The 13,449-nt window shown below is 40.4% G+C and overlaps 2 protein-coding genes across 2 annotated transcripts; one reads left to right on the top strand and one right to left on the bottom strand.

Moving 5' to 3' along the window:
- Window positions 1–116: 116 nt before the first annotated feature.
- atpaf2 (ATP synthase mitochondrial F1 complex assembly factor 2) lies at window positions 117–4,294 on the bottom strand. The gene is made up of 8 exons (XM_033611852.2): window positions 3,643–4,294; window positions 3,479–3,523; window positions 3,107–3,255; window positions 2,572–2,669; window positions 2,141–2,221; window positions 1,884–1,996; window positions 1,643–1,758; window positions 117–1,083 (listed from the first exon to the last, which is right to left on the bottom strand). Exons 1-8 carry the CDS (start codon window positions 3,758–3,760, stop codon window positions 946–948), a joined length of 858 nt encoding a protein of 285 aa, XP_033467743.1. The 5' UTR covers window positions 3,761–4,294; the 3' UTR covers window positions 117–945.
- A 131-nt stretch (window positions 4,295–4,425) lies between these two features.
- LOC117247345 (glucose-induced degradation protein 4 homolog) lies at window positions 4,426–11,029 on the top strand. Its single transcript, XM_033611853.2, has 6 exons — window positions 4,426–4,617; window positions 5,023–5,082; window positions 6,136–6,243; window positions 6,334–6,435; window positions 6,518–6,648; window positions 9,564–11,029. Exons 1-6 carry the CDS (start codon window positions 4,426–4,428, stop codon window positions 9,625–9,627), a joined length of 657 nt encoding a protein of 218 aa, XP_033467744.1. The 3' UTR covers window positions 9,628–11,029.
- Window positions 11,030–13,449: the final 2,420 nt, after the last annotated feature.

Below are 13,449 nucleotides of genomic sequence, written 5' to 3'. Positions count from 1 at the left end.
CACCAAAGGTTGCATCAACAAACTCAATAGGTATTTTATGACTTTAGCACTCATTCTGATATGAGCTGACATATAACATGCACATCTGGTACTTAATCAGGACAGACATCTGTAAATGTTTTACCTTGTTTGGGTTTTAATCCACAAAACTTTGACATTTTGGTTGCACTTGGTGGAAAGTGCACAGGCAAACATGAGTCACTTTTAATTAAATTTCAGCTGTAAAAGCAACTAAACCTTCAGCTTTGTACATGAAAATTACTACTGAATACAAGCAGTCAAGTTCTCAAATATAATTAAACTTTTTGTAGGTAACTGTGCAGTCAAGATGGTCCTGCTTTCTGTGTACAGCATTCAATCTTCCATTTTTACCACACTAAAAATCCCAAAATACATACAACTTCAATGATGACAGTCTTAATTACAGAAAACAATTTGAATGCAGCATGTTTCACCAGCTGCACATGGATATTTTTTCATGCATTGTACCCTTACAAAACACTACACACAGCACAATTAGTATAGATACTGTGCTGTTAGGATAGCATATGCACTTTGCAGTATTCAAATGTGGCACACAGAGGAAGCAAACATGGAATTCCACCACTGAACAGACACAACAACATTAGTCACTATTCTCTTGCAACCATGTGCAGTGTCCAGAATGTCACGGATGACTGAGAACCGACTGGAAACTCGGTTAGGGGTAGCACACTTGGCAGCTGCTACGTATAAACACTGCAAAAAAGACAGCCAATGTTTTTTAGCTGGGGTGAGATGACTCTATAACAGATTGCAGACAAAGCAGCTGTCACTGCTGAATGGTATTAAACAGGTGTTGTGTTTGTCTGCATGGATGTAGAAACATGGATAAACTGAGCTGTTTGGGGTGTTCACACGTTTCATGTGTGGTCACTGAGAGTTTTATGTTTGCGCTTGTCCTTCTCAGTCCTGCAGAAGTTTGCGTTTTACAGTTGAACTCTCAGATGAGAGGTGAACAAAAAGAGCTCCGGCAGCAGTTCTTGCCCTCAGCTCATACATGTCGTAGTCATGAGCCCACTCCACGTTTCCCCAACGCTGAATCTGCGCAGGAGAGAAAAAACATGGCAGAGGGGTAAACACAGAATGATAAGCGTGTGTGTTTCTTCTGTTACACTGAAGGCACTACATGCAGCAGTACAACATTAAAAAAACATTTCTATAACTGAGTACAACTGTTAAAGTTCTGTGAACAAGTTAAGACTAAAAAGAGCAAGGTCAGCTTCTACAATGCACTGTACAATGTGTACTACCAGGTAAGATTAGATGGAGGATATGATGAAAACAGAAGAGGGTGCTGTTTTTCAAGAGTAAAAGAAGCAATTCTTGCAATAACAGTGTGGGGGCAGAGCGACAGAAAATAAGGCTTCCAACATGTTTTTTCTTCGCTCTTCAGTAAAGCCAAAGAAAACTTTTGACTGAAGAAGCACAGATTCCCTTATCAAGAAACATACCGCAATATCTGGCAAATGTGGTTATGATAAACACAAATCAAAACTGTGTCACAAGATAGACGCCACAAAGCTTGACCTCATTTGTTTACTGTTATCACAGGATAATGATATGCTAGATGATGATGGAAAACATTCTGCTACTCTCCTACCTGGTATTCCTCCTCCAGTCTGGACAGCAGCACAGCCTGTTCCACACTCAGATGTCTGTCAATCAGCCCCATCGACAGCACAACAGACTTAAGCTGGGTGATCACATATTCGAGCCCTACGCGAGAGAAACCATATTACTGTATTGCTCTGTCCTACTGTTGTTACATCTTATTACAACATCCAAACAAACATATCAAATATCAAAAGTGCTTATCTTGGATCAGTCTGGAGATGTTTTACCTGTCAGAGACCAGAAGTTATAAGAGTTCAGGTGCTGCCGGAAGGTGTCTTTGGTTGTCTGTGGGATATCAGGACCCAAAATACTGGACGAGGAGCCAATAGTGACATTATATCTGTATTTGAGCGGTGGGAAGATAAACACAATTAGCAACGAGTTTGATATAGTAGCTACATTTACACAGGCTCTATCACCATTTGGGGGGCTTTAATGTCAGTCATTGTGCTTTGACTGTAACCAAAGCAAATGCTTCAGTTACCTGTTTTCAATCCAGTGCAGCACAGGATCCCACTCATTCTTCTGTAGCTCAACCAAACCAAGAGGCTCATCTACTCTGTAACTGCACAAAACATAAACGCAATTAACATTTAAAGCCACACCTTCAACTAACTCACTTTTAACAATGTAAAAAAAGTCCGCAAATAACCATCACATGTAAACTCTCTATCAATAAGCTTGTCCAAATACATGTTTTCTGCAGAAATAAATTCTAAAATTATGTGACAAATAATCACTGATTTTCATCCTATTGTTGTTGTCATTGTGTTGATTTTCTTATGTCTTAAACAAACATGGATTTTTAATTGAAAGGGGTGTTATGTTAAGTGGATATATGCATGTACAATACACTGAATAAGTTACTGCTGTTATCCACAGCAACAATAAATAATAAGTGAATAGGTAGTATACCAGACAGTATCAGTCTCCAGGAACTTGAGGGCTGCATTGATCATTTGGTCCTTGTTACGCTGGGTGGGATTGTCCAGAGCTGTGTTGCACAGTGTAGTCTGCAGGAAGAGAGTACAAACATAACTCTTTCAGTCAGATACATTTTTTAATTTAACATCCTTTACTGGTGGTGAGGAAAAAAAACTGAAACAAAACAAACAAACAAAAGCAACAGCTAGCAAGTTTTTAACCTCCATGTGTCAATCTCTGTGTTAGGGCTTCTCATACTTGTATATATCCATCAGCTAGTTTTCTGGTCTCAGTTTTCCCCACTTTCCCACAAAAAGGACTGTCAAGTTGTTATTTCACGTCAATAAGCACATGGCACACTTATGGAATAGTTGACAGCATAGAGGGAGCTCCAAATGTATTGCGAACACATTAAAAACATATCAATATAGTGGTTTTAAAACCATGCAACCCTAAACTGGCTCTGAATACAAGGGTAAGAAACTCTGCTTTAAACCCCTTCCAATATAACGGTCAAAAGCCGTACCAGGTGCATGGTATAGAACTTGAGTGTGTCCCTCTGAGCATCCCACTCGGTTGCCACGGCAATGGCCAGTGCTTCATTTGGTGCTGTGAACAGCTTCCCTCCAGGGGTTTTCAGTTTCCGTCTGTCCAGGTTTATCTCATATACACCACCTAGAAATATTAATTAAACAGAAAACAGCACTGGTATGAAAAAGGCACAACTTCTTCTGATGTTATCTTCATATCAAAAACATTAATTGTGGCCTTATTACCAACAAAGAAAGCTAGAAGAGACACCTTCCACAGTGGAGGGCAGATTTTCCCACTCCAAATGAATATTCCTGATCACAGAACTGCAACACTAGATCTGTTGCTAGTGACATTTGACACTTACCTTCACCTTGGGATATACTGACATCTTGATAAAATCTTTTTCTCTCTACAAGCAGCAAAAAACAGCACATCAGTTAACACTCCGGGCACAACAAGGTGAAGTTATATAATGTAATACTGCAGCAAAAAGGATGAGGTTTTATCCACACTGATAATTTATCTTACCTGCTGTAGCTGTTGAGTATTTCAAAGCAAATGGAAAGTGCTGACTCCTGTGGCATACTTTACTGGGAGAGAGGATATTCCCAATCTGACTTTGAAGTCTAACAAGGCTTCTAAACATAGCTGCAGCGCTGTGAAGATGTAATGTTTGGTAGAAATGCTAGCTGACAGGCTAGGCTACCTCTTTCTGACACCAGTTCGTTAATTATTTAAACGCCATATTTTTATGCGAGTAAATATATTACGTATTAGCATAAATTGTTGTTCATACTGTACTAGCTAATTGTATAAAGTTGATATGTCTCTATTTACTGCGGCATAGCTCTTCCTCGGCTTTCAGGTAGCAGCTCCTGAGTTCAAAAGCACGCGTGTGACCTTCTTTGCTTGTAGTGACGTCACAGGTACTTTTTACTTTTGGGAAATGTAGTTTTATGAGTGCTCCTACGCACCCCAACACCAGCCCCAACACGACAGGAACAAACTACACCCAGATAGTCCCATAAAGCCTTCCGCAGGTTGAACCAATGAGCGTTGAAGATGTTCGAAAGGTGAACTAAACCGACCAATCAGAAGGGCGGATTCTGCTGCCTACGACGCCGCGTCGAAGTCCACTTACTTTTCTGGAAGCTTGGCGCCTGGTAAACGAAACTGTGGAGGTATCGGGGGGGATCTGAATGTTGGTGGATCTCTACAGTGCTCTTCCACCTCTCCGTAGAGACGCCGACAGAGTCCTTCGCCCAGACGGCAATTGACCGCGGTCGGTGCCCAGCCAGCGAAGCGGGAGCCATGCCTGTCCCCGCTGGATACCTCAGCGACTCCCCCGCCGCGGCCTTCACATCCTCGGGCTCGCTTATCCCACCGCCACCGATAAACACCCAGCAGCCCGGTGTTGTCACCTCGCTGCTGTACAGCGGCTCCAAGTTCAGGGGCCACCAGAAGAGCAAAGGGAACTCTTACGACGTGGAGGTTGTTTTGCAGGTGGGGCTGTGACGCGGATATTTTACTATTCAGGCCAGCTGTCAGGGGCATTTGGCGATCTGTCAAACGGGCGGCGCGATGATTGACAACTGGGAAATCAATGAGCGCTGGCCTGTGGTTGAATAACTCGCCTAGCTAGCTGTGGATGTAGCAGCTGCGACTGTTTACTAGCAACCCTTTTAACCATATGTAGACATTTTAATTCAAGTTATTACAAAAATACGACGTAATAGACGTTCAGTCATATTGTGAGAGCCTTACAAACCTACACGTTTACAGCTGGTTTGTGTAAGAGGATGTTGTGTATGTCACAATCGTATCACAGCACTGTTACTCACTGCCATTTGAATGTAGGAGAAAACAGATAATACACATATGAAGTAAATGTCAACATTGTCTTTCTAGCATGTCACCATGGAGGACTCCTACTTGTGTGGGTACCTGAAGATAAAAGGACTGACTGAGGTGAGAGCATTAATTCCATTTATAAAGCCACAAACATCAATAATTTAAGATGGCCTGTACTCACTGTGTTTGTGTCCTTTTCAATAGACTGGTAGTCTAGCTTTTTATTCTTGTTTATATCAGAGAACATATCATGGTAGGCTGCTCAAGATTCAGCTGTCTTTCTATACAAAACTGTATTTACAGTATCGTAAATCTCACAGCATGACTACAGTGATTGAAAATAAGCAATGACTACAAGTATTATGTATACATATTAGGCTTGGATGGTGTCATGGTATTGCAGTATACCAGGGTATTCATAAATTCCGAAGGTATGATGCTGTATTGAGGCGATGTAGTGCACAGCACACACTGGGAAAGATGGCAATTGCAAGTGGTGGGGATAACGTTAAAGGACTAATAAAAAAGAAAAGCATCTCTGCTCCTGTCCGGAAGTATTGCTACTTTTACCTTTTATTTTGAGACGACTTCTTCCAATTACAAGAGCATTTTTTTTAGTCGCATGATTTTATTCAACACATCATCTCCATTCAGTCCACTGGTGTGTTGGTATCCGTTGCGGCAACAAGTGTCATCGGGTCCTATGGCAACAAGGGCGCTCATTTCCTTTCTATTCATCATTCTATCAGCCATAAGTATTTAAACCCAGAAGCATTTGTCTAAGTAGCCCAGTTGCATTTTTGAAACACTTACGTAGGCAAGATAATGAAATACATGCTACCATGACTCATATCACTAATAGCTCAGCTTTTATGGTTTTTTTGTTTGTTTGTTTGTTTTTTTGACAAATACCATCATGAGCTGTATACCCAGGCAAAATGTCAGGAACGTATGAAAAAATAGATACCGCCAAAACCTTATATGTGTTAAGAAGTTACTTTCTACCCTGTAATTTGTTCTTTTGGATGAAAACATTGAACTGACAGATAAACTATTAGCACTGGGTGTGACATTCCTTCACTCACATAGAGAAGAAACAAAACAGTATCAGACTGGCTGCACCAGAGCAAACAAAACACCACTGTTTCTCTGTTGCGTTCACTCCCGCAGGAGTACCCAACTCTGACCACGTTCTTCGCCGGAGAGATCATCAGCAGGAAGCGGCCGTTTCTCACTCGGAAATGGGATGCAGATGAGGATGTGGATCGAAAGCACTGGGTAAGGTGAAAGCTTGGACATACATAATCTACACAAGCTCTACAATCAGCTGGTTTATCATGACATAATCTTTTTACTTTATATGTCAAGGGCAAGTTCCAGGCCTTCTACCAGTACGCAAAGACATTCAACTCAGATGATTTTGACTATGAGGATCTGAAGAACTCTGATTATATTTTCATGAGGTGGAAGGTAAGGTACTGCTTAAATTGAGTCTGACCAAACGCAGGATGTCCGCAGCTGTTGCTAATTCTCACCCTGTCTGTCCCTGTAGGAGCAGTTCCTGGTCCCTGACCACACAATAAAAGACATCAGCGGGGCTTCCTTTGCCGGATTCTACTACATATGCTTCCAGAAATCCACAGCAACGATTGAGGGCTACTACTACCACAGGAGCTCTGAATGGTAATGAAACACAACACTGCTTACTGTGAGGCAAAGTGGAGTCATTGTGACTGAAAGGTTGCTGGATTAAAACCCAGACCAGCTGGAAAATCAGGACGGGCAAAGTCCTTTACAGACAAAATTTCCAGCTTTGTGCAGCGTCTGTCAAGGTGCCCTTAATTCTAAATTTCCCCTTGCTCAGATGAATAGAAGATGATGAATGTGGCTTTTTCTGAACAGCTCCAAGTTAGACTGTGTAACCTTATATGGATGAAGCAGGACAATCTAATCCTCAGTTTGTTACATTTGATTTATAGAGCTGTGCTGCCCGGCTATAAGCAAACAGAGTCCTGCTTGCACTCTATCTTTAGTGTTCACATTTTCATTTGACATTCTTTGGCATTTCTTTCAGCTCCCTTCACACATAATGGTTTGGCTATTGTTTCAGAAACCCTCTGATTTCATTCCATCAGGTCTTCCCGTCCTTGACCAAATACTTGGAGGCAGTTTTGTTTCCCTCTCCGACTGCAGAATACCTCTGTTTCATGTTGTTTTTAAAAAGTGGAAAATGATCAACAGCCAGCCCTTCTGTCATACTTGCTATGACATCGGCATTTATTGTGGGGACTGAAAACAGTATTAACTGCCATATGAATGTTGTTATGTGACATATAAATAGCTTGTTTATTGGATCGACTCTTTGCTCTTTGCTGCCTTTCACCAGCTCTGGTGTGAAACCCCGCAAACCACACATGAAGAAAAAGCTGAGCATGAGCATCAGCCCAGGCTGTGGTCAGCCCTCGATTCATTTTGTTCCTCAAGCATAATTTACTATTGGCTTTCAGATGTCAACATCCTTCTTTTTATTTTAGTCAAGCCTCTCATTTTGAGGTTGTTTTTGACAAAGTGGATTGCAGTTGTGTCAGTGGAGTCAAGTGAAGTCAATTATTCAGACTTTCATAGGGTTGGGAGATGTGGAGAAAATCAAAATCACAGTATTTTTGGACCATATACCTCAATATGGATATTAAAAAGATATTGTAGGGTTGACTACTGGTGCTTTCACCAATGTTTACACACTGAGATTTTTTGATAAATAATCATCAGTACTGTGGATATAATGACTAAGTGAGAAAGGGGTAATAATAGAACAGCTAGAACAGTCTGGTAAGCTCAGAAAATTACATCACTTTACTGTAATGCATGCTCCCAGCAAACATTGAGACACTGAATGATCATTGTTTAAACATTCAATCAAGACATCCCGTTATGGTTCAAATATAGTTCCTGAGCATCCTAGCAAAATCAAAATACGACACTAACAGTATAAACTAATGTTGACGCACACAAGACTCAAACTCCGGGCTCCTGGGTAAAAGTCCTGTGCATTGTCCATTCATCCACCACGATTTCCCATCTATGTGGACGTTATCGCTCTTGATACTACATCACCTGACTTTATCAAAAAGCCCTGAAGGCTACTTCTCCAATGTGTGAATAAAGACAGCTTGGAGAAATAATTTAGGCTCTTACAAATGCCACAGGCTTAAAACAATGAGACATGAATGTAATTTACATGTAGATATACATGGCGTAAACAGACGTGGACGTCACGTTGTGGCAGTCTGATTGCAATTAGGGCTGCAATAATTAGTTGATTAATCGATGACTAATTGTCTAATTGGTGAATATTTTAGTAGTCGACTAATTGGTTTGAGTAATTTTTTATAGAAAAGTATGAAGAAGTACCCCAAAATACTCTTATTGCAGCTTCTTACGTTCAAATATTGACAGCTTTACACACTCTCCCATGACGGTGAACTAAAATGTGAGTGGCGCGAGTACGAAACAAGACATTAGATGACATAATGTTGGGGTTTGGGAGAGACAGACCGCCATTTTTCAACATTTTAACAAATTTTTCGATAAAATGATTAGTCGACTAATCGAAGAAATAATCGAGAGATTAGTCAACAATGGAAAATAATCGTTAATTGCAGCCCTAACTGCAACCATTTCACAACCAAACAAGTAATTGTCAATAAAATGTCATTGTATTATAAAAGACAAAACAAAAAGATACATGTTAATAGTAACAACGTAACAGAGAGTCTGAATGGACTAATATTGGACATGGACATAACATCACCATCTGGCCGTCTGTCTCATAACTGTGTGGCAGTTTTTGGCATCCGACTGGGACCATTTTTGGCCACGGACGCCTTCTGTCCAATGTTTTCTAGGCTCTAAAGCCAGGTCAAGACACCACTTAGGATATTATAATGTCCAAAATCAAAGACAATATCATATATATTGATATATTGCCTGGCTCTCAACAGGCACATTTTAAAGCAACAATATAGCTATATATGCTATATAGTGAAAACCGTGTATCTCAGAGTTTTGGTAATTTTGATTTTTGTCAGATAATATCACTATAAAAGCCACGCTGTATTTCGCCAGTTGAATGTTTTTAACATGGGAGCAACAATCAGATGTTCCGTTTGCATTAGCAGTAACTTAATCCAGCTTTAATATGGTGTGAAGGCAGTGAAGAGTAAACAGTGAGGCTGATATCAGTGAAATAAAATAACACTAGTTTACGTGCCTGTCGTGCATGCAAAGGCAGTTTGAACCCAGGGTGGCAATGGCGGACTCCGCCACTAACAGTAATAACTGATACATGAGGAGGTAATTGCTGAAGGAAAATATATTGAACGGCTAGTGCGGGAAAAAAATGCTGACCATATAACATCAAAAAGGGATTTGGATTTCATTAAAAAAATTTAAGGATTATGTCTTTAAACTAAATAAACCACTTAAAACCTTTTAGATTATCTAAAAAAAAGGATTGTCATAAAGCTGAAAACAAGCGTGTACTGTGTGCTTCTAACTCATATGCATAATCTAACATGTCATGTGTTGTTACTCCACAGGTACCAGTCTCTAAACCTCACCCACGTTCCCGAGCACAGTGCAGCCATCTATGAGTTCCGGTGACCCCGGCCGGAATCGTGGATCTTTTTTTTTCGATGGACAGAGTCTTGAGTCAAAGCAGAGGTCTGCGGATGCTACTGAAGAGGAAAATGAGAATGACTGTGGATGAGATTTTGGGCTTTGGAGAAGTGCAAACTCTTACATGTTCCCAATAAGTGGATGGACAGCGGATTGATCAGTGGACGGGATATCGGGACAAATGAATGTATGGATGAGATGAGAGGAAAGACAGGAAGAAAGTGCAGTTCTGCTCCCTGGCTGGAGCCTGTAAAGTTAGAACCAGCAGCAGAGACTGGGTGTGGCTTGTATAGTGTACCCCTTTCTTCATTTGTTTTAACGTCTGGTTTTTAAAAAACGCTTGGCGCAGTATCTTGAGACACTTTATAAGCTGAGTTGGGAATTCCCCTTCTTGTTTTGCGACTAGAAAACCAGCTTTCATCCAGCTGATGCAGAGTGAGCAACATAAACACATTTGACTACCGTTGGACAAGGATTCCTCTGAGGAGTCTGCTCTCATATTCACCATCTCTGAAGAAATTAATCGCCAAGTCTGTGTGGAAGAAACGCAAGAGAGAAGTTTGGGTTCATGATTGATTGGAGCTTTAATCAGCCCATAAGCTAGAATGACAGTATTTGCTTTAAAGCTAAGCTGGTTCTTTGTTTGCCTGCCAAGAGGATATTTTGTTATTTTACTCTAAATGATGGACGCAGAGTGGCACTTTGAAACGCTGCAATGTGAGTGACACACAAAATGAGCTTTTCCCCCCGTGTTCATACAATTGCTTGGGAGATTGTTATCACGTGATTGCTGTGGATCTTGTTCTGTTGAGTTACATTTGCACAAAGATGGACTATATGTTACTAACGCTTGCAGTCAGGATGTTACACTCACGTGCCCTAGTACACAAGGGGGCAGTCAAGCTTTTTGACTTGCGTTTGTGTGGGGAGTTCAGAGCCAAAACTATCACAGAAAAGTATTCAAAAAAGAGAGTATTTTTACCCTGCACTCTGCATTAAACAAAGAGCTTTTTACTCCCCCGTGTGTCATTTTAAATTAAGATCCCTACTATCCCTACATATTTGTCCCCTCAACTATGCAACACTTTCAACATAGCACTCTCCAAACGTAAAACCTTCAGTTTTCAGAGACAAAATTTTATTCTATCCTTATAGTATATGAAAAAAAGGAATCTATCTTCATTAAAGGAAATATTTTTGTTAAATTGCCTATGAAAACACTCCCATATCATGTTCCCTTCCCATGTGATGGTGCCACCTTTCTAAAGCTTATCAGAGTTGTATTATAACAGTGTGTTTGTTTGAGAATAAGCCTGGATTTGATTGATGGTGTGAGTGTAAAGAATGGATTATGGATTTTAAAAAATCATATCAAAACACCTTTTACCACTGTGTCTATCTTGTTTGACCAATATGCCACATACTTTTAATACTTTCATACCACACCTCACATTATTTATCAAGTTATTTAATAATTTTAAAGACTAAAACAAAGGTGCATTGTACACAGTTAAATCTAAAATTTAAATATTCTTAAAAAACTGCATTTTCTTCAATAAGAAGGTTGATAGTGTTCTTGCCGTTCCTGGTCGAGGAACAACGCTGACAGGTGCTTTTTAACCCTGCACTACCCTCTGCTGGTGTGTTAAAATATTTCACACAGTCGTCCTCATATTAGGACATCACATTTTGGGTCTACCTCTAGACATTTAGACCTGTTGTCCTCATTCGTGGACACTTTTTTGTGCCATCTAGTGGTAATAAGAACACAACACACTGATCCACGAAAACAAGATGGCAGTCATCTCTGCCAAGTCAGTCTGATCACATTGTATGGTTGAAACTTGTTTATTTTTATTGTTGTCCCGTTTGAGGACATTGGGACTCTATTAACGTCTCATTTTAGGACATTGGGACTTCAATATTGTTGACCATGTTTTTCTACTCATCGGGTCCTTCTGATCCCAAATCACTAGGAGAAATTGAAAAAAGGAATACAAAACAAAAGCTCAGGTCTCAGGAGGATATGACATAATGACAATGCTATGGTTAAAAACTATATTGGTGAAATGAAAATTTTGACCTAATGAATGTGTTAGATGAGTGGTTCTCAGCCTGGGGGTCCTGACCCCAAAAAGGGTTGCAAGATCATTTCCAAGGGTTGCAAGGTGGTTTGGTGCAGAAAATTAAGTCGCATATTAAAAATAAAGTAACATATCTTAGTCTGTCATTAGACTGACATTACATCACCTGTGCAAGTGATATAATTTGACTTGACTTAGTGTTAGAGTCAAAGTGTGTGGGCACAGAGAGTATTCCCAGCAGGTCATGGAGAGAGAAGACATCATGGAAGGCCTGGCACACAATGGACAATTCCTATACTGTAGGTGCTAGCTGTTAAAACTGCCATCACAAACAAAGCAATATTTGTTGACATTTATTCATCAGAGCATTCACAATAATTACTCAAAATCAACAGGAAAAGGCGCGTAGAAGCAACTGCAGCGCATGCGATTACCTACCTGATTATTCTGAGGATTCGCCACTTGAAAAGGTTGAGAACCCCTGTGCAAGGTGACAAGTCAGGGGTTTGGTTCAGGTATACTGTGTATCACAGACTTCATGGCAATGCATCCAATAGATGTTGAGACATTTCCCTCAAATCCAAAAATCAACCACATGGTGGCACCAGAGGATAAGGCAGGTGATCACCAAAGTCATTTTGTGCCAATCCATACATGGAAAAGTTTGAGCTCTTGGTGGCACCAGAGGACAAAACACAGAATCAGCAAAGTTGAAGGGATTCATCCTCCAGGCACCATGGATATGTCTACTAAATAAAAAGGGGATCTGTACAATAGTTGTAGAGATATGATTTTATTGATACCATTGCAATTACAAATTCTGCATATCAGTGGTGTGCAAAAGCTTCAATGTTCAACTATTTTCTTAGTCAAAGGAAGAAACTGCTTAGCCTGCACATTTGGCATTAATGTTCTCGTACCATAGGATATTTACACTTGGTAAAAGACATGCTGCTCTGTTGGGAAGCAGTGGCACTGCTGCGTAGAGTGTCACATACATAGTGTTCATGGAATCTGAGCCCATGTTGCGCAGAAAGATGTTTCACCATGTTGGTGATTCCACCCTTGCTTGAAATGATCATATTACAGACAATACAAGTAGCACTTTTGTCACCTTTCTTCATGGAATGAAGCCGCACGTCGGACCTTTTCTTCCTCTCCGCCATGACTCTTTGTTGCAAGTTTCCAGCAGCATAGACGCATGAGTTTGGCATCATTGTTTTGCAATGTGGAACTGTCCAAAAAACGTGCTTGTATCAATAAAAGCATTGATAAAGCTCGGCGGCATACGTATCAAATGGATCAGACAGTTTGGAAGAGGTTCTCAAGTGGAACCTGTTCTCAACAGGCCAGCTCAAAGAAATAGCTGGGCCCTTGAAAAGGTCATGTGAGTGGGCCTTCCCAAAGTCTCCTTTACTCATATCGATGCATACACATGCTTTCTCTCTCCTACTAACACATATATGAAAGAGACTTACTCTGTGATGGGCTATATAAGCTGGTCGCCAGAGTTCTTTCTTTTAGAACAGTTACATTAAAAAAAAGGCCCATACTATTATCAGGACGGAGGTTTCATTCTGAAACACGCTTCATTTGTCTAAAGCAACAATAAATACAGTGCTCCATGCCCGCTACTGCTTTGCAGAAACAAAGAAAGAAAGAAACAAAGTCACCAAAAAGAAGAATAAGAAAAGAGATAGAGTTAATTGAAGGCATTACAATA

The sequence above is a fragment of the Epinephelus lanceolatus genome, chromosome 21 (genome assembly GCF_041903045.1).
Source record: "Epinephelus lanceolatus isolate andai-2023 chromosome 21, ASM4190304v1, whole genome shotgun sequence".
NCBI classification, from domain to species: Eukaryota; Metazoa; Chordata; class Actinopteri; order Perciformes; family Serranidae; genus Epinephelus; species Epinephelus lanceolatus.
This window is presented reverse-complemented; position numbering and strand designations above follow the sequence as displayed.

What these genes read in the sequence shown, in the direction of transcription:
- LOC117247345 (XM_033611853.2), top strand. Translation starts at nt 4,426, where the DNA reads ATGCCTGTCCCCGCTGGATACCTCAGCGACTCCCCCGCCGCGGCCTTC. An exon ending in AGATAAAAGGACTGACTGAG is followed by an intron (nt 5,083 to 6,135) that starts GTGAGAGCATTA and finishes TCACTCCCGCAG; the next exon opens with GAGTACCCAACTCTGACCAC. An exon ending in TACCACAGGAGCTCTGAATG is followed by an intron (nt 6,649 to 9,563) that starts GTAATGAAACAC and finishes GTTACTCCACAG; the next exon opens with GTACCAGTCTCTAAACCTCA.
- atpaf2 (XM_033611852.2), bottom strand. Translation starts at nt 3,760, where the DNA reads ATGTTTAGAAGCCTTGTTAGACTTCAAAGTCAGATTGGGAATATCCTC. An exon ending in ATACTCAACAGCTACAGCAG is followed by an intron (nt 3,524 to 3,642) that starts GTAAGATAAATT and finishes TGCTGCTTGTAG; the next exon opens with AGAGAAAAAGATTTTATCAA. An exon ending in TAACTTCTGGTCTCTGACAG is followed by an intron (nt 1,759 to 1,883) that starts GTAAAACATCTC and finishes TCTCTCGCGTAG; the next exon opens with GGCTCGAATATGTGATCACC.